The sequence below is a fragment of the Numida meleagris genome, chromosome 16 (assembly GCF_002078875.1).
Source record: "Numida meleagris isolate 19003 breed g44 Domestic line chromosome 16, NumMel1.0, whole genome shotgun sequence".
Taxonomy (NCBI): domain Eukaryota; kingdom Metazoa; phylum Chordata; class Aves; order Galliformes; family Numididae; genus Numida; species Numida meleagris.
Window position 1 is genome coordinate 2,173,665 of NC_034424.1, and position 23,862 is coordinate 2,197,526.

General features: G+C 56.3%; 1 protein-coding gene across 1 annotated transcript in view; it reads left to right on the forward strand.

The window, feature by feature from the left end:
• The window catches only part of LOC110407044 (collagen alpha-1(I) chain-like), a 41,056-nt gene that overhangs the window by 12,889 nt on the left and 4,305 nt on the right, over positions 1-23,862 (forward strand). Inside the window, exons 2-50 of the mRNA XM_021414259.1 lie at positions 837-984; positions 1,190-1,348; positions 1,830-2,025; positions 2,395-2,532; positions 8,849-9,119; positions 9,203-9,519; positions 10,265-10,309; positions 10,674-10,793; positions 12,308-12,346; positions 12,467-12,520; positions 13,057-13,110; positions 14,049-14,156; positions 14,260-14,313; positions 14,634-14,687; positions 14,774-14,818; positions 15,058-15,111; positions 15,459-15,503; positions 15,617-15,670; positions 15,756-15,800; positions 15,881-15,934; positions 16,032-16,076; positions 16,231-16,284; positions 16,458-16,502; positions 16,909-16,962; positions 17,103-17,210; positions 17,674-17,727; positions 18,022-18,075; positions 18,248-18,292; positions 18,414-18,467; positions 18,601-18,645; positions 18,986-19,039; positions 19,185-19,238; positions 19,595-19,648; positions 19,844-19,897; positions 20,096-20,149; positions 20,313-20,357; positions 20,766-20,810; positions 20,934-21,041; positions 21,194-21,247; positions 21,429-21,482; positions 21,663-21,716; positions 21,803-21,910; positions 21,988-22,041; positions 22,153-22,263; positions 22,556-22,609; positions 22,741-22,794; positions 22,954-23,007; positions 23,377-23,430; positions 23,672-23,779. Of these exons, the coding sequence (XP_021269934.1) occupies positions 837-984; positions 1,190-1,348; positions 1,830-2,025; positions 2,395-2,532; positions 8,849-9,119; positions 9,203-9,519; positions 10,265-10,309; positions 10,674-10,793; positions 12,308-12,346; positions 12,467-12,520; positions 13,057-13,110; positions 14,049-14,156; positions 14,260-14,313; positions 14,634-14,687; positions 14,774-14,818; positions 15,058-15,111; positions 15,459-15,503; positions 15,617-15,670; positions 15,756-15,800; positions 15,881-15,934; positions 16,032-16,076; positions 16,231-16,284; positions 16,458-16,502; positions 16,909-16,962; positions 17,103-17,210; positions 17,674-17,727; positions 18,022-18,075; positions 18,248-18,292; positions 18,414-18,467; positions 18,601-18,645; positions 18,986-19,039; positions 19,185-19,238; positions 19,595-19,648; positions 19,844-19,897; positions 20,096-20,149; positions 20,313-20,357; positions 20,766-20,810; positions 20,934-21,041; positions 21,194-21,247; positions 21,429-21,482; positions 21,663-21,716; positions 21,803-21,910; positions 21,988-22,041; positions 22,153-22,263; positions 22,556-22,609; positions 22,741-22,794; positions 22,954-23,007; positions 23,377-23,430; positions 23,672-23,779 (3,839 nt within the window). The remainder of the gene's footprint in view (positions 1-836; positions 985-1,189; positions 1,349-1,829; positions 2,026-2,394; positions 2,533-8,848; positions 9,120-9,202; positions 9,520-10,264; positions 10,310-10,673; positions 10,794-12,307; positions 12,347-12,466; positions 12,521-13,056; positions 13,111-14,048; positions 14,157-14,259; positions 14,314-14,633; positions 14,688-14,773; positions 14,819-15,057; positions 15,112-15,458; positions 15,504-15,616; positions 15,671-15,755; positions 15,801-15,880; positions 15,935-16,031; positions 16,077-16,230; positions 16,285-16,457; positions 16,503-16,908; positions 16,963-17,102; positions 17,211-17,673; positions 17,728-18,021; positions 18,076-18,247; positions 18,293-18,413; positions 18,468-18,600; positions 18,646-18,985; positions 19,040-19,184; positions 19,239-19,594; positions 19,649-19,843; positions 19,898-20,095; positions 20,150-20,312; positions 20,358-20,765; positions 20,811-20,933; positions 21,042-21,193; positions 21,248-21,428; positions 21,483-21,662; positions 21,717-21,802; positions 21,911-21,987; positions 22,042-22,152; positions 22,264-22,555; positions 22,610-22,740; positions 22,795-22,953; positions 23,008-23,376; positions 23,431-23,671; positions 23,780-23,862) is intronic.

Here is a 23,862-nt window from a genome sequence, read left to right on the forward strand (position 1 = left end):
GGTCTGCCTGCAACCTGCAGTGGTGAGAGCCTGGGGATGGAGCACACAGCCCTTAGCACACCCACACTCACAGGGGGATGGGAAAGGGCCAACATCCCCATTCTTTTTTCCCTCTCTCAGCTGTGTTTGGTCCCAGGTTAATTCCCAGTGCTGCACACATGCACCACATTCAGTGCTGATGAGCTCTGCAGACCCGGCACTCTTTCAGGTTGCATAGCTGCTGCCTCCATGGAGCTTAGCCCCATGCTCTTGCTGCTCTGAAGCCATTATTGTGGTGATCCCAACTTCTCACCTGCTGGGAAAGGGAACTGCATGATGCTCAGCTCCCAGCGGAGCGTAGCTCCTGAAATATCAACAAGCTGTGCTCTGTTCAGAGGGTGCCAGTGCAGCTGCTTCTCTGGGGGCTGCAGTAGCTTTGTTCCTCTCCCTGGTACGATTCTGTATTGAAAGTGGGCAAACCTCAACAAGGAAACTTGGGAAAGGAGTAAGCGGCTTTCCAGCTGAGCTGGACCCTGTGCTTTAGGACGTGTGTGTCCTGCACTCTGCATCACAGCACTCAGCCCTACTTTCATAAAGGTATTGCTGCTGCTGGGGTGGGAAGGGCCCTCCATGGCGTTGGGACACTGCTCTCAGGCAGCACATTCCATTTCAGACATGTCACCTGGTGCTGCTGACGTTGTCTGAGCTGTTGGCTGAATCTGTGAACTTTTAATTTCCCCAAATTGTATTTTCATCCTTGATGAGGTTTCAGCTGTTGTCCCTCCCAAGAGGAAGAACAAAGAGAGCAGAGTGAGTGCGGCTCAGCTGCTGACCATCTCCCCTCTCCCCTCATGCAGACGAAGTGAACCTGCTGGACAAAATGATCTCCCATGCTCAGGACCTCAGCAACGTTTCCTTCAGCTACGACGAGGCCAACTGCAGCACGCTGCAGATCGGGCAGTACTCCACCCTCAGCATTCCTACACAGGAGGTGTTTGGGGACAGGTGGGTGCTGAGATTGCACCTGAGACAGAGGCATGAAGGTTGTATGGACAGTGCTTTGTGTCCTGGCTGCTCCTTGCTGGCTATCCAACCTTACAGCCTGAAGGGCTGTTTGCTCTTGGGTTTTATTATTGTTTCTTGTTCTTGCTGAGCTTGATTGTACTGTGGCCCATTTTATGCTGCAAAATGCCACACTTCTTTCTCCCAGGTTTGCAGATGAGCTGAGCGTGCTGATGAAGCTCAGGTACTCACTGCAGGAAGACACCAGCCTGGTGACCATCCTGAGCCATCGGAGCCATGTGCTCTTCCAGATCCGGGTTAGCCCATATGGCTTGGTCTTCGTCACCACGAGGAGGAGGCACTATGAGTAAGTGACATTTAGGGACTCTTTGCTGGTGTGTCTGCTCCTCCTGGGCTGTCCCTGCTCTGCTGGAGTCAAGCCAGCCTGCCCACAGCGCTGACATCCCAGTAGAGGATGCCCTGGGTCAGTGTTGGCTTTATCACTGCTTTGGTAGCCTGCAGTTTGCCCTGTAGAAAGGCTGGGGATAAGCCAAGGTGCGGGAGAAACAAATAGCAATAATTTCCAAGACACCACCAATTTTCGATAATTTTCAAGACAGCATTTTTCACTGAGGCTTCCAAATCCACTGGAAACCTCCATTTCCCCCAGTCTGAAGGGAACCAACGGTGCTCATTTGTGGCAATAATGCTGATTTCCCTTGTGCCATCCTTAGCACCCACACTAGGGATAGAGGAGCCCTGGGAGCGAGAAGGGTGATGCCTCATCTCGCATTGTGTAGGACCCAGGTTTCATGTTCTGCCTCTGCCCTTCCCCCTGGGTGATGCAGGTTCCCGGTTTCCCTGCTCAGCGATGGGCGCTGGCACCGAGTTGCTCTCAGCATCTCCCAGGAGAGCCTGGAGCTGCACGTGGACTGTCGGCTGGTGGAGAGAGCCAGCTGGCCCGGCTACCTGGGGATGGGCGTGGGCACCGAGGGGCTGCTCGTCATCGGAGGTCTGGTGGAGTCCTTCGAGATCCCCTTTGAGGTGAGGGCTGGGCACGGCTGCGCTTGGGGATGGGGTTGGCTTTATCTACATGAAGTGTGGTTGCACCTCCATCTGAAGGAGTCATAGAATCATCTGAAGTGGGAAGGACCCTTAGAGGCCACCTGGTCCCACTCCCTGCTATGCACGGGGACACCCACAGCTCCATCAGTGCTCAGAGCCCCGTCCAGCCTGACTTGGAAGTCACTGTGCAGCTGGTGTGCTGCGGATTTTCTGGGAAGCTTGTTGATGCTGAGTGCCCAACCCAGCCTGTGAGAAGCCCCTGGCTGCAGGATGCCGACAGCTCCACAGGCTTTCCCTTCTCCTCTGGAGGAAGCATGCAGGTAAATTTCTGTTTGCCTTCCTCCACAGGGCGCACTGCAGCAGCTGACCTTTGTGATGGGGGATGCAGCAGCAGCTGCTGAGCACTGCCGCAGCCACACCGTGACGTGCACGCACTCCTCTGGCCTCGCTCCTCCTCCGTGGGACCACTCTCCAGCATGGCCAGAGGTGTGGGGCAGCTGGCAAACTGGGAGCTAACACAGCCTGGAAGGAGCTGGATGACTGATGTGGGCTGAGATGCTGGGAGCTTGTGGTGGTGGTGGTGGCCAGCACGTGGGATGGAGGTTGTCCCTCGATGTCATAGTTGGGTTTGGTGCAAAGAGGAGAATGAGGCAGAGTTTGTGAGCCAAAGCAAGGCTGGGTGTGTGCACGGCTGTGTGTGCCATGTGTGAAACTCAGGGAAATTCAGAGCAGCCGTGGAGTAATGCTGCAGCTGGAGCTCTGCTAAAGCAGTGGGGGAAAGCTGCCACCAGGAGCTGGGCATCACTCTGAAGTTCTTGCTCACACCCAGCAAGATTGCTGCATTGCATCATCCTTTCACATGCTTTATTCTTCTGTGTTTTCAGCACTGGTGGAAAATTGAATATTATCCTATTCAGTAATCTTTCAGGAAGTACATCTGCCCCCATCAGTTGATCCCCAAGGGCGCAGAGCACCCAGGCTGTCTTCAGGACTCTGTCCAGGGAGAACCTTTGCCCCTTGGCCAGGTGCTGAGCTCAGCACCCATGTTGTCTCTCTTTCTCTCCAATTGTGCAGGTGCCAAAAGAAACCAATGGGATCCAGGACTCATCGGCTCAGGTACGGCTCTGCAGGGCAGGAGCAATGCACGGGGGATGTCCCTCTGCATGCCCTCCTGGTGTCTCACCCTGTTTTGTTAGTTTCATTCGGGATTTCTAGCCATGCTCTGTTGTTCAAGTTCCCTGAGTGGGAAGCCTGCCAGCAAATGCAAACGGGGATTTTTTTGGTATGGCTGAGCAATAAGGAGTCCTCTGTATTTCCCTCCCAGGCAATGCCACTGAGCACTTAGGGATGGTTCGTGCTCCCATCCCGGTGTCCTGATGGATGGGATGCTGCCATGGTCAAACTGGTGGAGTTCATGGGTCACAATGATATCCTGGGTTTGGAATGAGTTCAGTTTTGGAGCACTTTATCAGAACCAGAGATACCTTGGGATCTTTGATGTTTGGATTTATTAAAAGAAGAAATGTGCTATAATGCGTTACAGTCTGAAACAACAAAGAGCAGATCAGGGACGTCCAGCGCTGTGCTTTGGAGTTACGCTCCCTGTGCCTTCATTCACTCAGAAGTAGATAAGTATATCAATAAATTCCCAAATCCCTAATTAGGGCTGATTAATTATGGAGGGCTGATTAATTATGGAGGGCTGCAGTGATGCTGGAGGAAGATGTGAGCAGGTGAAGGCAGTAGATGCGCTGTTCGTTAGCGCTAGCATTTCCAGGCTGGACTAGACCCTGCTTTGCAAGAGCTTGGTGGCTGTTGCTCATTTCAAGACGTTTCAGAGAGTAAAGCAGATCGCAGCGTGGTGCGTGTGATGACTGGAGATGGTTCATATCAGGGGAGGGGAGAGGGGACAAAAGCTTGTATTGCAAGTGAGGCTCACTTAGGAGAAAGTCAGCTCTTGGTTTTCAGTGTTCCCAAGACTGAGTGTCCCCCAGAAGCTCTTCCAGGGGACTGATGGTTGAATGCATTGGAAAAAAAAAAAAAAATCATTTGGTATCGTCGTTCTCTGACCATGAGCTTGTAAATCATGCTGTACCTTTGTCTGCTGGATGGAAAAGGCTCCTCATCACAAAAATGTATTTCCTGGTGAGGCGTGAAGCTTTGAATTGCACTCTACCTGTTCTGACCTAGCAGAAAATGAGGGCAGCACGGTGCAGTGCTGTCTGCACTCCTGAGGACAGACATGCCCCATGCTGGGCTTTGACCTGCTTGCTGCCCACTGAGTGATCTCCTTTCTGGGTGGTGGTATCCATCTGTACCGAGCAAACAGCCCAGCAGAAGTCAGGGATCACAGCACTGACGCTGCTATCTGTGTCAGCAAAATGCTGTTATCTTCTTGGGCAAGATACCCACAGAGTTCTATGAGGGCTCCTTTAAAAACGATGGCATTCATTGCATTATCTGTGATTTTCTTATTACCAAGCTCCGTGTCAGTCCCTCCGCTACCTAGCGTGAGCTCCGCTTTGAGGACAAGCTCTGTAATTGCTCTAGGGCTCCTGTTTGCATTTTGTTTGGCATATTAACACCACACAAAGCCTGTTCCCACTCCCTTGGGCCTTCCCCAGTTTTCTGAGCCAAACCAAACCCCAGTGCTCACGTTGGGTTATTTCAGTGGCTGCCGCTGCCCTGTGCTGAGGCTGCTCCTCTGCAAGTCAGGATGTTCTTTGCTTATCATGTGTCTATTCCCCTTCTCTTTTACAATACACCCCCAGCGTCTGCTCTCGATTCCTGCTGGTTCCCTACTTCTCAAATGCCCTTTTGGGCATTCCATACCCCAGTGCCTTCTGTCCCATTCTTGTGGGCAGCTCTGAGCTGCTTAAAACTCTTCCCAGCGTGTGCGTCTCAGTTCTTCTCCCAATGGCTTCTCACTCTAAATTGGGCTTTTACCAAGGAGCAGGTGCTGATCTTGGCATTTTGCTCTGTTTACCAGGAGCCCACATAAGTCAGCTGTGATTGCTGGGACGTAAGGGACCCGTAACTTTCAGCTCAGAAAGTCGGACATTTCCCCTGAGCTCACCAGATGGGAGCCTCTAACACAGGCCTTTCCCATGCTAGACGTTAAAAATGACCTTAAAATCACAGACGAGCATTTCCTAGGGATTCCAGTGTTGCACTGCAGTGCCCATGACTCTGGCTCCTGCACACAGTGTAATTGCAGCAAATTCTTTCCCTGCCGTCCCCTGCTGCACACCCCAGTGCTTCAGCTCCTGGTTAAGGTGTGCACCTGGTACCCAGAGCCTTTAACTCTGCTGTTTTAGGCAGAGCTCAGGCTTCAAGCACTGGCTTCCCACCATTCTCTTCCTCCCTTGATGCCATCCACCATTGCCTAGATGCCTTTCCTCTGCTGCTAAAAATGATGTTGGGTTTTATTGTAGTGGTCTGCCATTCAGTCCTCCTCCAGCCCTTGCAAACGGGCGTTTTTCCTTTGAAGCACCTGCCTTTAAAGCCAAGGCTTTGTGCAGGTTTTGCAAGGCAGGATCTCAGCATCTCTTGAAGTCAGACCTTCCTCTGTCCCCTGCCTGCTGGGGGGTTCCTGGCTAACGATGTCCATGTGCTTTGTGGGCTGAATCATCCCCTCCTCGTGATGCAGCACAAAGCAGAGGTGCTGCCAACTCACTGCCTTCCCTCTCTGCAAGACATACAGAGTGAGGTGCAAGTTCTCCCAGCTGCAGCTGGCACGCTTCGTGGTTTCTTTTATTGCAAAATGCGTCTTAAGGAAATTAATGCTGATTAAATGATGACGATTATTTTTTTTTGTGAGAACGAGGAATAGGGGTCTTGCTGGAAACTGAAGTACGTTAATTCTCACCGTTAAAGCTGTATTTCAAAATGTTGTTTAATCAGAATGCCCCCAAAGCATTGAAACCACCATGGTGGTGATGGGATGATGGTTGGACTCGGTGACCTTAGAGGTCTTTTCCAACCTCAGTGATGCTGTCATTATGTAGGCATCAGGTGGCTTTGCATTTTTGATATTTTAGCAGCAAAGGCCAACGGGACACCCACAGAACAAACTGTGTGCCCAGCAGTGCTCCTTGCCCAGTGCACGTCTGGAAACAGCAGTGAGCAAAGGCAGCAGCAAGAGCCTGAGCGTTCCATTCTATGGCTCTGACGGGAGCTTTTATTTCCCCAGCTGACTTCTAATTATTAGCTAAGGCCTTGGCTAGAAGGAAACTCACCTGAAGAGTGGGGCTGCTGTGGACTGAATGGGTCTCCTGCCCCACATCTTGGTGGGGGGGGTTGGGCTGGGAGTTGGGGTTGATGTCCGTGGCCTCTAGGAGGGTCAGATTGCAAAGCTCTCTCTTAATGTCCTGCACAGTCTGCCCATTAATGACATTTCACTTACAAAATAAAGATTTTCTCTGGCCAAGGCTGAAGAATCTGTACCCCGAAACGCAGAATAGCCAATGTGGTAACTATTTTGAGCTCACATAGGTGCCAGGTCCCCACCCCCACCAGCTCTCATTTCTTGTTGGATTTACTGCATGCCAGACCCCAAATTGAATCACGCAGCTGTGATTGCAGAGGCTGTGGGTTTAATTACTGTGCCTGGTTGCAGGAGGACGATCATCCGATGCATGGTGCCACCGCCATTCCAAGCCCCTTCATCTCCTGAGATGAGTTTCCATCCCCTTTCCTATTTATTAGCTCTTCTTTGGACTCCCAGCTGCTGGAGGTGGAGGTTTACAAATAGCATTAAATCTTCGCTGGGCAGGTGTCAGAGCGTGCATCACGCTGACCCCAATTTGCTGTGGTTTGCTAACAAATTACACGGCCCACAGACTGCATTGTTCAAGGGGGAAATTGAGCTAATGACTGGTAATTATAGCATGTTGATAGGCTCCGATGTTAATACTGAGGAACTCCTCCCATCGGGCTGCAGGAGCTGGGTGCTGTAGGTTGGAGGTGATGGTGGAGCTGTGCTGGTCAGACCCCTGGGCTGGGTGGATGTCACAGGGCACTGAGCGCTGCTTCCCTGCAGCCTGTCCCCCCCCAGGTGCTTTGCTCTGATGATTTAATGCAGGGCTTTTGCTTTTTCACTTCCCTCCATCTCCTTGCGTTTTACTCAGGTGCCTCCAGACCTTGCTTGCCCTCTTGCCATCTTTGTTTCTTTGCTTCTTGCATTTTTGCCTGATCACAACCTCTCTCAGCTCCTGCTCCTCAGTGCTAGCTTGCCACTTGCCTACACAGGTGTCGGTCGATAGTGGGTGGTTGGACTTGGTGTCTCGGTCAGGTTTTCTCAGTGGTTTTTCCAACTTTAATGATTCTATGATTCCACATAGCACCAGCTCTGTGGCACTAAGCGACGTGGCTTAGTGATGGGACTTGGTGGGTCAGGTTGACCTGATCTTGAAGATCTTTTACCAACCTCAATAATTCTATGATTCTACTCTTAAAAATATGGTTAACGATGCCATTTGGGTAATTTTGCTCATGCTGGGGATTCTGACTGGTCCGAAGCACAGCCAGCTTTGCTGTGTGTGGGCTGTGCACAAGGCTGGAGGGGTTAGATGAGTGTCGGCACCAAAATGTGAGCTCACTGCCTCTGAGTCAATGGGGGGGCTGGTTCACACCTCCTGGCATTATTCCTGGCTCTGGCTAAAGCAGAAGTGTGACGTGGGTGGCTTCAAAGAACGGGGCTTGGTCCTGCTTAGTCAGACCTCCAGTGCGTGGTGTGTATGTGTATTGGAGCAGGCAGCCTCTCACCAGCTACGTATCCCTAGGATGCTGAAGGTGGAGGTAGAAATATTCCTGTTCTCCCCCAAACCTCTATCCTCAGAGATCGTCTTGGCTCAGAAAAATATTGTCCTTTGGGTGAGAGCTATGGCTTCAAGTGGAGTCAAGTTGCCCCCAGCCCCCGCTGAGTTGTAGCTGCAGCGACTGGACAAAGAGGGGTCAGATCTTGTGGGACGGATGTGACCTGGGGTGAATTCCTCCCAGCTGTTTTCACAATTGAAAGCAAAGCGTTCCAGTTGTTTTGAAAATGCCTTTTGAGCCCCTCTGCCTCCCAGTTGTCCCTCCAAATTGGGCTCGGCCAGAGCCGCTCATTCCACCAGGTCCTTGCCTTGGAACCACTGGTTTTGGCAGTGACGTTGCTGCTGGCGATGCTTGGGAGCAGCAGGACGGATTTGCTACCCATCCAACTCACTCCCAACAGCACATGTCCCTTGGGTCCGTGGTGCCGAGCAGAATCAGAGCCAAGGGTTAGGTTCAACCGAAAGAAGATGCACGGGGAGGGACGATGGGAAGGATGCTCGCTGTCTCCTTGTGCTTCCCCGCTCCCTTCCCCAGGCCTGCAAGGCAATCACGGACCTGTGTCTCCCTCTAGTGACTTCTCGCAGGCTCTGTTCGTCAAGCACCTTGCACCCAACCCAACGAGCCAGCAGCCTGGGCTGAGCTCCCATGGGCTCTCGCTGGGTTGTGTGTGCCCTACAAAGAGCCCTTCGAGCAGGTGGTGTGGGCCAAAGAGAAAAGCTTAGAAACAAATCCATGTTAAAATAATTAACTCGGGTGGCTGAACTAACCCACCTGGCACTGATGAACTGTCCCAAAGTTGGGGAACTGCCTGGAACCCATTCCATGTCCTGCTCTGCTTTGGGTGCTGAAAGAGACTTATGGTGCACGTTGGTCCAGGACTGGGTATCGGTGCAGAGGTGGCAAACAGAGCCCTAATAGAACAACCTGCAGGGTTAAAAAAGAGAGAAAACATCAGATTTTGTTATTTTCCCTCCTTCCTTCTCAGGATTCCAAGTTCTCCCATTCAGATTTGACCTTGGGGCCACCCTGGACATGGGAGAATGCCCAGGAGACCCTTCGCCTGCACCCGGATGGGAGCACCCAGACTTTGTTCTCTGCTGCTGAGGTGCCAAGTGCTGAGGAGCAGGAGGAAGAAGAGGGAAGCTTTTCTATCGAGGATGAAGGCTTCGAGCTGTTGAACTCCACCTATAATAAAATCACCGGCCCCGGCAGGCTGGGGGTCAGCAGGAGCAGACCATGGATCATTGGCAGCCCCAGTGAGTCCATTGGTGCAGGTTCCTCTCTTTCTCCTGAGCATCATCGCAATGCCCGATCTCTCATGATGCTTTTGTCCTCCCAGGGCCATCAGCCAAGAAGGAGCAAGCCTCCGACCCTGGGCAGGAGAACATCACCACGAAGAAGCTGAAGGGCGATGCAGACACCCACCTCCACCTCCCACCCATCAAACCTGGCTATGCCACCAAGCCCATTGCCTCCTCCAAAGTGTCCCCATCGAGACACCAGGCGTCTGCACCCAAGGGTCCCTCAGGGATGGCTGCAGGGGACCCACGGCATCCTCCCACCCCCCTGGGGCACCCCATCTTGCCATCAGTACGTGGGTATCGGGCTCACATGAAGCCAGGACCCCCAGGATTGCCAGGACCCCCGGGGCTGCCGGTGAGCAGTGGGGGCAATGGGGAGGGATGGATGGGTGATGCAGGCTGGTTTGTAGCTCCGTGGCAGATGGAGAAGTCTCCACAGTATGTCAGCCCTTGGTCCCTGTCTTTTGCTTCCCCGCCGCTGTAATACCCAGAAACTTCATTCAAAGAAAATCAGGATTTTTCTTTTGGAAACACTGCTTTGCCTTCCCTCTGGGTTTGTGGTGTGTCAGGCCCATAGCACAGACTTGTGCTGCATCACCTCGGACATCTTCATCTCCAGAAATGCGTTGGGAAGATGACTGTGCCTGAGACCTGCCGAGGGCACTGCGGGGCATGAGTGCCCCTTTGGTGACACATTGCTCAGCACCAAAGCTCAGGGCACACAGCTGGAGCTGCCTTGGCTACAGTGAGCACGTGGCTGCATCCATGCTAACAGGGGCAGCTCAGTGCCTCCGACCTCAGGCTGCAGGGCTCGGCTGGGCAGCCTGCAGGGCAGAATGGAGGGTTGTGGTATCATTGTTTGAGCTGGAAGGGACCTTAAAGGCCATCTGCTCCCACTCCCTGCAGTGCACAGGGACACCCACAGCTGCATCAGTGCTCAGAGCCCTGTCCAGCCTGACCTTGGGTGTCTGCTGGGCAACCTGTGCCAGTGCCTCATCACCCTGAGTGTAAAAAACTTCTTCCTTGTATCCAGTCCATTGGTTTGCTCTCTGCTGGGGAAGGCAGCGGGGCCTGGTGACGCAGCTCTTCTTTCCTTGTAGGGGTGTCCTGGGAGACGTGGACTGATGGGGCCCAAAGGAGACAAAGTGAGTATCCAGGAAAATGGGTGAAGCTGTGAGGTGTGGCCAAGGGGCCAGGGCAAAACCGCTGACGGTCTGGGTTTGCAGCTTGTTTCTTTTAAATCAGCATAGCAAAGTGTGCATCTGACGCTGCAGAGTGGTGGCCCCTTAAGTGCGCTAGAAAGAGAAGAATGCTCTTTTTACTGGGTGCTTGAATCCCAGCTTTAGCTCATGTCACCTGGAGAGGTGCTGCCCTGTGGCACTGACATCCCCGTGTCCCTGCTTCCCCAGCAATGACACAGCAAAGAGTATCCTGGCCGGGACCTGTGCCCAACCTGTGGCAAGTGTCCAAACCCCAGGCTGAGTTACAGAGCTGCCTTTCTCTTCTTAGGGTCACGCCGGAGCCATGGGGCGGATGGGACCCCCAGGGGACCCAGGCCCCACGGGCAACCCCGGTGTCCCCACCGTTGTGCTCTGGAGGAACTCCCGTGAGGATTGGCTGAGCTTCACGGTGAGAGCTGCAGGAGGGCTGCAGGGTGGGCTCTGAGATCCCCATCTATGGTTTTTCGTGTTTTGTTTCTTTTCCTTTTTCATGCTTCCAAAAGGGTTTTCCATCCTTCCCATCTTCTGGCTGGCAGGGAGGAGCGGGGATGGGCTGGGGAGGCTGTTGGGGTGGGGATATGGGAGGAGAGGGAAGAAGCCAAGAGCCTTTTCCTTCTCTAAGGTTCCGTGTTCTCCTGTCCTGCTGCTGGGGATGGGGCTTGGAGGCAGGAAGGTGGCTGCAGTGTGCAGTGCTCAGCGCCGCATCCAGGCTTCGTTAGGCTTCATCGAGATAGCACAGAGTGGAAAGCAGAGGAAAAGAGTGGAAAACAGGAGCTCCTGCTGGGACTGGGGAGCTCAGCCTACAGCGCTGCTGTTCTCTTTGTCTCTCCCCATAGTGTTAAAGGCAAGAGGTCAGGCTGGGAAAGGAGGGCAGGGAACTTTAGAGCAGAAGAAAGCAAGAGCTCACCTCTTGTGGAAGATGTTTTTTTTTTTTCCCAAGATGTTGGATGTGGGGTATTTCTGGAGCCTCATGAAATCCTGTCCCAAGTGAACCCAGGTTCACCAGTTCCTGAGACAAAGCAAAGTGCTGGGCCTGCTCCAGCCCCTGAAAAGTCCTGGCAGGGGAAAGGAGCTGCAGCCAATTCGGGATCGACTCTCAAGCAGCAGAGATGAGTGCTGCAGCACTAGGGCTCATTAAATTCATCCGTCATCTGCCCCTGGAGCAGGGCTCGCTGTTAGGAACACTCCCATGTGCTGTAGGCTCTGTGTTTACCCTCACTTACGAGTTCCTCGGCTTCCTCCTCTGAAGGGGTTTCCCCTGAGGTTGATACTAGGTAAAACCTGAGCAGGTGGGCCCCTGCAGCGTGGGTTTGGTGGGGATAGGGCAGGGTTTGGGTCACAGCGTTGGATGCAGCGGGTTTGGAGGTACTGCCGGAGCCACGTGTCTGAGCTTGCTGCTCTGAAGGGATGGGTTTTGCCTCCCGAGTGTCTGTGGGTCTTGCTGCTGGGAGGAAAGGGGGCTGAGTGGTCACCTTAGGTACAGCTTTGTGCAGGGACATGGCCCCAGACAGCTGTTAATGGGTGAACTCGATACCAGCAATGAGTTGGGGGAGGTGAAGGCAGTGCTGGAGAGGATTTATTTGAATTGAACCAACCCTGAGACGAAGAGCCCCTGGCAGGGGTGGAGGGAAGGAAAGAGAGAGGACGTTGGGCTGTGCTGGTGGGAACATGGCAGGGCTGCAGCAGGAGCAATGCAACAGAACAAGTCCCTGCTATGTTGAAAAACACCATTCCCAGGCAGCTCAATGGACTCGAGAGGAAGATAACCTGGGCACCTGCAACCTGGATAGGAGTATAACGTGGTATCACCCCCCATGAGATATACCTTGTAGTTTGTGTATTGAAAATTAGTTTTCTTTCCCAGCAGAAAGGGAATGGGGATTTAGGGAGAATTTTGTTTGACATTTATTCCCGCTCTTCCAGCAATCTTCGTTTTACCAGCTGCTGCACGCTGGCTGGCCGGTGAGTAGCTTTCTGGGTTTGTTTTTCCCTCTGCATGGCCGCCTGGGAGGGCTGTCCTCCAACCCAGCACTGTGACACCAAGATCTGCTCTACCAATGCTTTTCCTTCTCTTTAATGTAGAGGAAACCAGGAGCCCCTGGACCCCCAGGGCACCCAGGGAAAGCAGGCGTGCCGGTAAGCGCGGCCACCTCCAGGTGCCCCTGCCTTCCCACGGGCACTTTGTGTTCCTGAGCAACACTGAGCTCCCTCAAAATCAGCTGTAACTCAAGGCCTTGGGCTTGGGACTCCAACCTTGGGGTTTGCTTGCTGGTGGTCCACCAATGGACAGGTGATGTCTCAGCTCCATGACCCAGCCCCACCTCCACCGGCCCTTAGTGCTGTGGGTCCGGTTCCCGGTGCTGCTCCTGTGTGTGCCCACTTATTTGGATAAGGACAGTGTCTGTTCACTCAGAGAGCCACTGGAACCAGTCATGGAGCAGCTCCAGTGGTGCTCAGTGATGGGGCACAGGGGCATGCGACACAGTGCAGCCACAGGGCACTTGGATGTGGATCCATCCTTGGATGTGATTTCCACAGCTCTTTGTGCATTGTTCCTTGTTCTCCCCATAACCGCACCTACGAGGCCATGACATCTATCAGCATGGTGTGTTCTGCAATACGACCCGGGGGCACAGCCAACTTTTGCTGACTCAACTTGTGTTTGCACACAGGGGCTGTGCGGAGAGCCAGGAGAGCCGGGGGAGAAGGGCCAGCGGGGGTACATGGTGAGTGCCACCCACCCCACGGCTAGGGATGCTCAAATGTGGGGTGGGATGAGGGCAGGGGGCTGGCTGTGGGGCTGACGCCTGTGTTGGACCTTCACAGCTCCAAAAGCTCATGGAGAAATTTAGAGTTGAAGGTGTTGAGCAAGAAATGGAGCCACACAGCAGAGCGCTGGGTGCCGGAGCAAATCCTCTCCCTGCTGCAACTTGTCCTCTGCCTGCCCTGCTCCTTGCAGCAGGGATGTGCATGGGACAGTGCTGCTGTCTGTGCTAGGGAAGGACGAGGGAGCTGGAAAAAGACAACCCTTCCTAAGCAAGCTTTTGTGTTTTCCAAACCTGCTCTTCTCTCCAAAAGTCACCAAAGAAGCCGCATCTTTCTGTGCTTTCCCTCTAACTCTGACTTTCCAAACCCTAAGCCTAGATTTGGAAGTGGGAAAGCACTCCAAAATTCGTGGGGTATCCAAACAGTCAAGGCAGTTTGAAGGGAAATGCCTTCTGTCGGTTCCAGATTGAGCTTTATCTTGCCTTAATTCAAAACTGCCAGTGAGCTGAGGGCAAACAGAAAGCTGCCCCAAGCCTCAGCTCTACATGTGGGGGAGGATTGAGGACAGCTGGGGTGTCCCAGAGCTGAGCTACAGACACAGAGGGCTCTCACTCTTACTGCTCCCTCGCAGAGAGATGCCCTGCTCCCAGTTTGCTGCTGGCTGTGGCTCTGCTGTTCAAGTTTGGGGATGGAGCTCGCAGTGCCCAGCAATGAGCATCCTGTTGGGCACGTGGTGGCTGGAGGCACTGCTGTCAGAGCAAGAGCTCAGTGTTTATCTTCTCCGTTTCATCACAGCATGGATTTCTGTCTCTCCTGTCCCCCACCCCCCATCAGCCTATTCCCAAGTGCCCCAGCATCCCACTGGTGGTGGGGCTCACGGTGCTGGTTCTCTCCGCAGGGCAAGCCGGGGCTGCAGGGCTGGCCGGGTCGTGCAGGGCAGCCTGGCTTGGATGGGTCCCCCGGCTTGGGGGGCAAACCTGGGCTGTGCGGGCTGCCTGGTGAGCAGGTGAGTGCTGAGTGATGCTGCCCAGACCCCACAGTGACCCCCCAGGGATGTGGGGCTGGGAGTTGTCGCAGCGCACAGGCCACTTCTTCCTTCATCTCTGCAGGGGCTGCAGGGCTTCCATGGGGACCGGGGGCTGGTCGGTGAGAAGGGAGAAGAGGTGAGCTGGCCTGTGCTATTCTGACCTATACTTCACGCCCCTGTAAGTCTCATCATCCAGATGGAGAATCTCTTGCCCTTGGGCTCAACCTCACTGCACGTGGCTGCTGCTGGCTAGGGCAATGTGGGCCACTGGAGCGGGGTAGCAGTGTGCTGGGGACCAGCTCTGTGGCTATTTCTTTTCTTCCTGAGATGGTGCATGTAGTGCAAGCTTGAGGGTCCTCATCCCCTGCCCCGCACCGCTGCCTCTTTGAGGCATAGCAGGTGTGTTTCAGCTCCCGATGCTCTGTTTGTGACTCATCTGACCTTGTTCCCTTCCAGGGCTTCTTGGGTGACCCTGGACCTGCTGGGGAGAAAGGCGAGAAGGGAATGAAGGTGCAGTGCCTGTCCCTGCCCTGCACAGCCTTCCCTGTGCCTCCTGCCCCGGGGCCGTGCTCCCCTCCATCTCTTGGCTTTTTCAGGGGGTGAAAGGAGAGAGCGGCCTGCCCGGTCCTGCTGGGGCTCACGTGAGTTGATGCAGAAGCGTGGGGTGTCCTTCTCTTTGCACATTGCTCCTTCCCCTCCTGCCGCATCCTCCTTCCCCTTTCCACAATCAATGCTTTTGCTTCGAAGAGGTGAGGTCACGTCCCCTTGCGCGTGCCCCAGCCTTTGGGCAAAGCCTTTGGGATCTCCATGCCTTCCCCCACCCTACTGCAAGGGATGCGACAACAGCACTTTGTTAAGAGCCCTGTGCCTTCTGTCTTAGGGGATGACAGGTCTGAAGGGTGCGACAGGCTTCCAGGGCCCTGCGGGGCCGGAGGTGAGGGGGTTTTCTTTCTTTGGGTCTCCAGCCTTGCCCCATAAAGAGCAATGAGCCCTGGGGTGAATCCCAGGCTGTGGCAGCGCCCAGGCTCTGTGCTGCTCTCAGCATGCTGATAGCGTAGTTGCTGAGAGACATCCAAGTGAGAGAGAATGTGGTTTGTAGGAGGGGTAAAGGGGAAATTAAAGTGGTTTGGTCATGGAGTAGGGAAGAAACAGGGACAGAAGGATAATAGTCACCTGGGGAGTCCTTGGTGGATGATGCAAAGAAGAAGGGGGAACTGGGGATGTGAAGACTCAAAGCAGAAAATCACGGCGTGAAACTGCATCAGTTCTCTCCCGCCTCAGGGTGAAGGTGGTTCAGCAGGAGCCCCAGGCCCTGCTGGCCCTATGGTAAGTCACAGTGCCCTGCTTCCCGCAGCATTGGGCGATGCCATGAGGGCTCCAACCCTGTCCCCAGCTCAGCGCCCACAGCCCCGGGGCTGAGCACTGCTCTTGCCTTGCAGGGGCAGCCAGGCCAGCCGGGCTCCGTTGGGTGCCAAGGAGTCAACGGCTCCCAGGTGAGGCTGCCAGGGCTCCCTGCTCTGTCCTGTGGGATTTTCCATCTGCTGGGCTCACCCTGTCCCTTCCTTGCTCTCTCCACAGGGAGAGATGGGTCCTCTCGGCTTGCCTGGCCCCCGTGGACCCAAGGTATGTCAGGATGGGCAAATCTCTCAGCAATGGGGTGTCTGGGGGTGCTGGGGGCTTTTCACCCCTCTGGTGTTTTTCAGGGGCCGCAGGGCTTGCAGGGGCGGCGTGGTCCCCCTGGCCTCGGGGGTACGCAGGTAAATGATGTGCAGGTGCCATCCTGCATTGCCGAGGTGCACACATGCAAGCTGGGAAAGGAGCTGCTGAGCCCCATCCCCACATGCTTCTCTGCAGGGTCCCGCTGGGATGGAGGGGTCCTCCGGTCCCAAAGGAGACACTGTAAGAATTTCTCCCCCAGTTTTGGCCTCTGCTGGGGCTGGAACTTGAGTTCAAGGGCTTCCCTTCGAGGCACCCCCCTCCCTTGGAGACCGTGCTGCTTTTGGCCATACTCACGGTGCTTTGGGGTGGTCTGATGCTGGCATTCCCCTTGCAGGGTACAGAGGGGGTCCCTGGAATGAGGGGACAGCCGGGACAGGAGGGAGCTGCGGTGAGTCCACAGGGGTGAATGGCAGGGTGGGAGGTGTCCCATCCTCACCTTGCAGCACCCCCAAAGCACTGTGGGGTGATGCCCAGTAGCCCCAAGCTTTCCCCCCCCCTTGTAAAGTTCTTTCTGCATCGCGTTCTTTTTGTCTAACTCACAATTTGTGTTTCTCTCTAAAGGGGTTTATTGGCCTGCCAGGGTCCAAGGGCACCCAAGGAGAGAGGGTGAGTGGTGGTACCCGCATCGTGCGTGGCTTGAGGTGTGGGAGAGCCATGGCCATCGAGCAGCCCAAAGCATTAGTTTCATGCATTTATCTACGTTTGGGCTTGATGTTGAAGTAGGTGGCATTGCAGTTTGGGCTTTGTCTGAAGTGCTGTACCATGAGGAGCGGGCAGAGATGGCAGTGTGCTCTGGCACCTGCTTTCAGGGGTGACAAGGACAGTGGGAGTGCTTCAGCTTGTGTGAAATAAGTCTCTAGCGAGGATGAGGTGCTGACATGGGAAGGGGTTGCTGATGGGAGCAGAGCCAATGCTGTGACACCCAAATGAGTGCCCCACATGGGATCTGACCAAGCTTTGGCTGTGGTTTCCAAGAGATCTGAGGGTGCCCTGCTGTCTGCTGCTCTTACAGGGCTGCCGGGGTCCCAGCGGAGCCAAGGGAGACCTGGGAGCCAAAGGAGGCAAGGTACGGTGCACGGGGCCGTGGCTGGGAGCTGCTGCCTTCCTTTTGCTGGGAAAGCAGCCAGACCCAGCCGTGTGCTCACACCACATTGTGCGTGTGCTCACACCGTGCTGCTGACCCATTCCCATCCTCCTCCCACCCAGGGTCTGCACGGAGCACCAGGAATTGCAGGTCCCCCAGGACTGCGGGGCCAGATGGGCTTACTGGGTTTCCCCGGACCCCGGGGGGCAGCAGGGCCCCGGGGACCTGAGGTGAGGCTGGGGGCAAGCAGGCAGCCTGGGAGGGGTGAAGGGAGCATGGGCAGCTCTGCCAGCCACATCTTTCCTCCTCTTCCTCCTGTGGGATGAAGGCTCTGGGCCCCGCTGTTTGTCACCTCAAATTGAATGGGTCAGGGAGGACATGCAGCATCAGGCGGGGGCTGTGCAGCCTGGGCAACCATGAGAGGGCTTTTGGGATGCCCCCCTGGATCTGCCCTCACATTCACTCTTCAGGATGAGAAACGAACCCTCCCACATCCCTAAGAGACAGGGATGCAGCACAGCTCGTCTTGCTGCCTTTCCCACCTTGCAGGCTGCACTGCCTTGTGCCTGGCTGCATCAGTCTGAACCCCTGGGGCTGGAGCACTAGGGCTGTGTCTGAGCCCACGGGAGCTCAGCACACTCTCCCTTTGCATGCTCTATGATTCTATCAGTTTCTGTTCTATTTTTCCCACAGGGAGAAGAAGGGCAGATGGGTCCGGCGGGGCTGAACAGCAGCGAAGGACCGAAGGTTGGTGACGGCTTTGGCACTGCATTGTGGTACCCCGTGGGCTACCCTCAACCACATGGGGAGGAGTGGGGACATGGCCACCGTGCCCCAGAGCCCCAGTGTGGGTGCCAGCACCCGGGGGACAGTGTCACACCGCCACTCCATCAGGCTGAAGCCAAGCATGGAGGTCCCCAGCCTGGTGTCCCCAGTGCATGGCGCCCTGTATCCACCCTGCGGTGCTCACTGAGGTGGAGGGGTTGTGGGGACCCTCAGCATTGCCTAAAATGACAGTGTTTCTCTCTGGGTGAATTGCAGGGAGGCCGAGGACCCGACGGCCCGAAGGGAATGCCAGGACCACGGGGCGCCAGGGTAACCAGCGGGCTGTGGTTGGCTATAGCTGAATTTTGGAGCATCTTTGAGGGAGGGAGATGGAAACAGCACAGGGGCCACTTGCTGGGTGACATGGGATGCACTGAGGTGAACCTCCATCAATGTTACTCCTGCCAGAAAGATTCTTTTTTCAGTGCTTGCTCTTTTCCAGGGCCGTGGGGGGCAGCGTGGGCTGGTTGGAGTCCCAGGAGCACCTGTAAGTAGGCAGTGCCACGTGCATGGGGCTGGGGATTTTGGCCACTGGGGGAGGGGACGGCTGCTGGGGAGCTGTGGTGTATGTCACTGGTCTCTGCTTTGAGACAAGCTCCTCCTTCCAGGGCTCAAGAGGCGTCCCTGGAGCAGAAGGCACAGAAGGAAAGCCTGGTACACAGGTTCCCATTCTACGCTACATCCTATATATTGTATACAGACCTGCCTGCATGTGGCTGAGGTTGCAGGGATGGGATGGGATGGAAAGGCTGCCCCTGCCTCTCTATCCTCACCACCCCCTGCCTTACCCTGCAGGGTCCCCCAGGGGCTGTGGGCAGCCCGGGCAGGATGGGAGCACAGGTGAGTAGAGCTGCACGTCCTGCTGCCTCGTTTCTGTCCATCCACATCTGTGTTCTCCCTCTGCAGCTCCCTGCCCGGCTCTCTGCCCTTGGGGATGTGTTCTCAAAGGGCAAAGGAGATGAAATGCACATGGTGCATTTAAGAAATAGGTTTTGCAAAATTGACTTTCCTTATTGCTGATGGCAAGTTTTCCCTTCCAAATGTTTCCTAACGCTTGCTCCTCTGGGGAGTCTCTCTGTTCCCAGTGCTTCTGCCTTTGCTCTCCTATCACCCTTGCTGTCTGCCATCCCTGTGCTCCTCTCCCTTTCCTCCAGAGCTCATCCTCTTCCCTTCCCTACAGGGCTTTGCTGGTGTGCAGGGGGGTAGAGGGCATGCAGGACCTCCTGGACCCATGGTAAGGACAACCTGCATGGATCCCTCCTTATCCTATACTGCACTCATATGTATGGGAAGGCAAGGGAGGGCTGCGACTGCTCCCTCCTTGGGGAGCCAGCAAAGGGCCAGATTGGCTGAAATCTCCTCCCTAAACACTTCCAAAGGGGCCCCAAGGAAAACCTGGAGCTGATGGAGACCTGGGTTGCATGGGTCCAAAGGTGAGAGCTGGGGATGGGGATGGGTGTGGGTGTCCAGGGGAGCACTCTGTGGCAATGAATGCTCCTTGGCTGGTGTGGGGAGGATCAGGGTGTTGGCTCAGGTTTGGATGCACCAGGGTTGGGAGCAGGGTGGGGGGGATCTGAGCTGCTCCTGGGCATAAGGTTCAGACCCACATCTCCACCGGGGCCACACAGAGGGATAAACATTGCTCAGAGACCACCTGGATGTGGGGCACAAAGGGGCACGTGCACCTTGAAGAGGCACTTGGGGTAGGACATTCTATTGCTCTGTGGGTCTGCCCAGCCCAGAGCCCAGAACATGAGCAGGGTGCTGAACGCTCTGTGTCTTCTGGCAGGGTCTGCCTGGGAAACCTGGCTTGGAGGGACCACAGGGGCCGGTTGGCATGTATGTAAGTGCTGCTGCTGCCCAGGGGAGGCATGGGGACCGAGGGAGGGGGTGGTGGATCCATTTGGGATAAGGGCCAAGAGGTAAAGCCAAACAAGGCACGGAGCCCTGAGCATCTCCACTGCTTTCCCCAAACCCTTCTGCTGCTGCACAGCCCCAAATGCCTCCTGACACCATCCTAACACCACCCTCTCCCCAGGGCTACCCTGGATTGGCCGGAGACCGTGGGAAGCCAGGGCACAGGGGAGACAAGGTAGAGCCGGGGGTGTGGTGCTGATCCTATGGGGCTGTGGGGCAGGATCCAGCCCATTCAAGATGAGCCTGCAGCTCTCCCTGCACTTCACCTACTGTGCCTCCTATATAAGATGACGGACTTCTATTTTTTCCCCTCTTAAGGAGCTACTGCATTAAAACAGGTGACAGAAAGGATTTATCATTTGTGCCCCCACAGGGAGAAGCTGGAGCCCGAGGCCCACCAGGATTCCCTGGAAAAGCTGGTCCCAAGGTGAGGGCTGTTGGCTGCCTCTGGGCAGCTCCAACTCCCTGCTGGATGCAGAGAAATGGGAAATCTTTGCCACCAGCGTTAAGAAATGTGTTCAAGGAAAGGAGAGGTGTGGGGCTGCAATTGGGGCTGAGCGTGGGGCCCTGATGTCTCTGTCCTTCCCCAGGCCCCGCCAGGCCCCCCCGGCCCACGAGGTGCTCCTGGCTCCCAGGTAGGGCTGGGTCTGCCCTGGGCTGCTCACCTGCTTGTTCTCTCCTGCAGCCATGCAATGCCCTGCTCCGCACGTCATGCAATATATACCATGGAAAACCCTGCAACTTGTGCTATGCAATACTTGCAATGTGTACCGTGCAACACAGTGCAATACGTGCCATGCAATACAATGCAACGCGTGCTAAGCAATACATGCCATGCAATACCCTGCAACATCTGCCATGCAACACAGCACAATGTATTCCATGCATCACCCTGCAATACACGGCATGCCATACTGATGGCATTGGCAATGTGTTCCCCAAGCCCTGTTGGCTGGGGGTTTGTCCTGCTGCTGCATCTTGGGGATGGCCTGGGCAGGGTTTTTGGCTCTGCTGCAGCCTGCTCGGGGTCCCTCTTGTTTCAGGGGAGAACAGGAGAGCCGGGTCCTCGGGGGCTCCCAGGGCTGCCGGTGAGTGGGGAGCTGCACTGTGCAGAGTTGGACCTGCATGCTGTGTGATGGAATGGGAGAGAAGTGATGGAGATCAGGACCTGCACCCTGCCTAGGATCCTAAACATCCTCCTGGCCTTGCAGGGAGCCCCTGGTGTGCGGGGGCTGCACGGCGTGCCTGGGAAGCCCGGCTTGGCAGGGGAAATGGGGGCACCTGGAGCGGCAGGGGCTGCCGGCCCCCCTGGGTACCCGGTGAGTGAGGTGCCAGTGGGATGGGGCTGCTCAGCACTGAGGGAGGTGCAGGGGGCTTGGTGTGGGGCTGCTGGGTCCTCAGCATCCAGGCTGCAGGTGCCTGCTGGGTTGGCACTGCGTCCTGCTGTTAATGTGGATTGCTTGTTCAACAGGGCCGAGAGGGGCCAAGAGGACCAGAGGGGCCTTCAGGGATGCGGGGAGAGCAGGTATAGGAGGAGGAGGGCTGTTCCCCTCATTGGCACCAGGGCTGAACCCTGGGCTGCTGCTGAACACCGTTTGCCCAGCAGAAGGGGATGGGTACAAAGAGAGGAGCCTTGTGAGCCCTCCAGCTAGCTCTGGCTAGAGTGGAGGGATGCTGCAGCTCTCTGTCCCCACGTCCCCTGGCAGGGTGTCCTTGGAGATCCTGGGGAATCCGGCGTCAGTGGGCTGGATGGTGAGCAGGTAGGTGCGGGATGCTGCGCCCTCCCAGCACACCTCCTGCTGACTCTGAGCCAAAGCAGGAGGAAAGCCAGGGGAAGGGCTTTGAGCAATGTGGGGACATGGAGGCAGCAGCCTTCCAGGAGACACCTCCAGCCCTGGAGCAGGGCATGAGGTGGGTCCTACTATGTGATTCTTCTGCAGGGACCACCAGGACCTGTGGGAGCTGAGGGGCGGCCAGGGCTCAAGGGCCAGCAGGTCAGTTCCGTGGGGCCAGCAGGTCCATTCCCATGGGACAGCATCAGGCAGATAAGACTAATCCTGGTGGTCTCCATCCTTGGCAGGGTGATGCAGGACCTCGTGGAGCTCCGGGTGTCAGCGGTGCTTGCGGGGAGCGAGGGGAACGTGGGCCAGCAGGGCTGCTGGGGGGGCCTGGGCAGCAGGGGAAGGAGGTGTGTGCAAAGATCCCCTGGGATGGGGCTGAAGAAGGGGCTGCTGCGTTGGATGCTGATGCTTCTCCCCTTGGCAGGGGGATGCTGGTGATACTGGAGAGCTGGGTGAGCCGGGACCACGGGGACGAAAGGTACGGAGACACTGGAGATGTGGGACTCAGAGCTGGCATCGGAATCTCTGTGCTGATGTGTCTCTGTCTGGAAACTCATCTAATCAGTATCCATTTGTGTCCATCCCGGAGCAGGGAGATGCTGGCCCCCGGGGCCCTCCTGGAGTGCCAGGGCTGGGAGCTGCACCGGGGGAGCCTGGAGAGAAAGGCCGCAAAGGAGAGAAGGGCCAGGAGGGGCTGCTGGCAAGTACAGCTGCAGAACGCAGGGACGTGGTTGGGTGGTGTGGGGTGATGAGGAGCAGCACTTGCCCCAGCAGATCTTGGGTCCGGGAGCTGTGGAAAATGCCAACTAGCAAATCTCATTTAGGGAGTGCTATATCCCATGGGCATGGCACCCACACTGGCTTCTGTCGGCAGTGTCCATGGGTTCTACTCTACATGTGCGTGCAGCCCCAGGGCTACTGCTCTTGTCCCTGTGGGCCGTGCTGGGTCCACGCTGCCCCCCCCCACTGACCACGTCCCCTCTCTGCCCCAGGGCCAGGTCGGTGTCAGTGGTGCTGCGGGACCCGTCGGAGCCCGGGGACGCTCTGTGAGTCAGCACATGTCCCCGTCCCATTGGGGCAGCTGCAGACCCTGGCAATGGGACACCTGTGAGCGGGATGCTGGGCTGCAGCCCGACTATAGTGGGTCAGTGGGGCTCTTTTCCTCCGCCCCGAACAGGGTGGGACAGGTCTGCGAGGTCCTCCTGGGCTCCACGGTCCTGAGGGAGCAAAGGTAGAGTGGGGCGATGCTGCAGCCCTTCCCCATCCCTGGTGTCTTCCCAAGTGCTGGTGGGGAGGCAATGGGGATGGCTCGCACCTGGGACAGCTCACCCCAAGGGCTATGGGGCTGGGAGCTGAGGGCAGAGCCAGAAGCGTTCCCCTTTCTTACCAGGGTGATGCAGGACCCCGCGGCAGGGACGGAGCTGCTGGAGCAGCTGGGCTGGAGGTACTGCTGTGTGTGTGCTGGTGGAGCCGAGAGCTCACAGGGGCTTCACTGCTTCCAGCACAAAGTGAAACTGAAGGACTTCTTGCCCCATAACTGTTTGGGGGGGGGGGGGGGGAAAAAAAGAGGGGGGAAGCAGACAGAAATGAGGCACTGAGACCTGAGAGAGTATCCGGGTGCTGATGCCTCGTGCAGGACCCACTGCTGCCATCAGCACATCAATGTCCCTCTGGGACCCAGGTGTCAGCTGGCATCACTCCCACCCTTGGCAGAGCGTGGCGGGGGGAGAGGATGCTCCCAATGCTTGCTGGGGGCTGAGCATGAGGCACGTGGTGGGGGCAGGTTTGTGCTGAGTGCCCGATGTCCCCACAGGGACCCGCAGGAGAGGATGGAGCAAAGGGAGACCGTGGCCATCCTGGCCCTGTGGTGAGTTCCCAGCATGGAACAGGCTGAAGGGCTTTTGACGATTAACCTCGGGGCTGTTGTCACTGCTGGGGGTGGCTGGGGGCATGCAGAGGCTGCCCCTCCACTCAGAGATTGCTGTTTGGGGTTGGGCGGGTGGCTCCATGAGATGCGCAGGAGGAGATGCTTGCTGTGATGGCACAGGCAGGCATTCAGGGACCAGGACCTGCCACCTGGTGTGCAGCCTTGTCTGTGTGTCCTGCAGGGCTCAGCGGGTGCCCGTGGGCGGCCGGGCGGCCCTGGCTTCAAGGGCTACATTGGGCACCGAGGAGCTGGGGGAGCAGCAGGCACGCGGGGGCAGCCGGGCCGGCAGGTGAGTGGGGAAACTGAGGCACGACGTGGGGGGACCGAACCTGTCCTGGGGTCCCATGAGCTGAGGGTCCCAAGCTTTGTCTC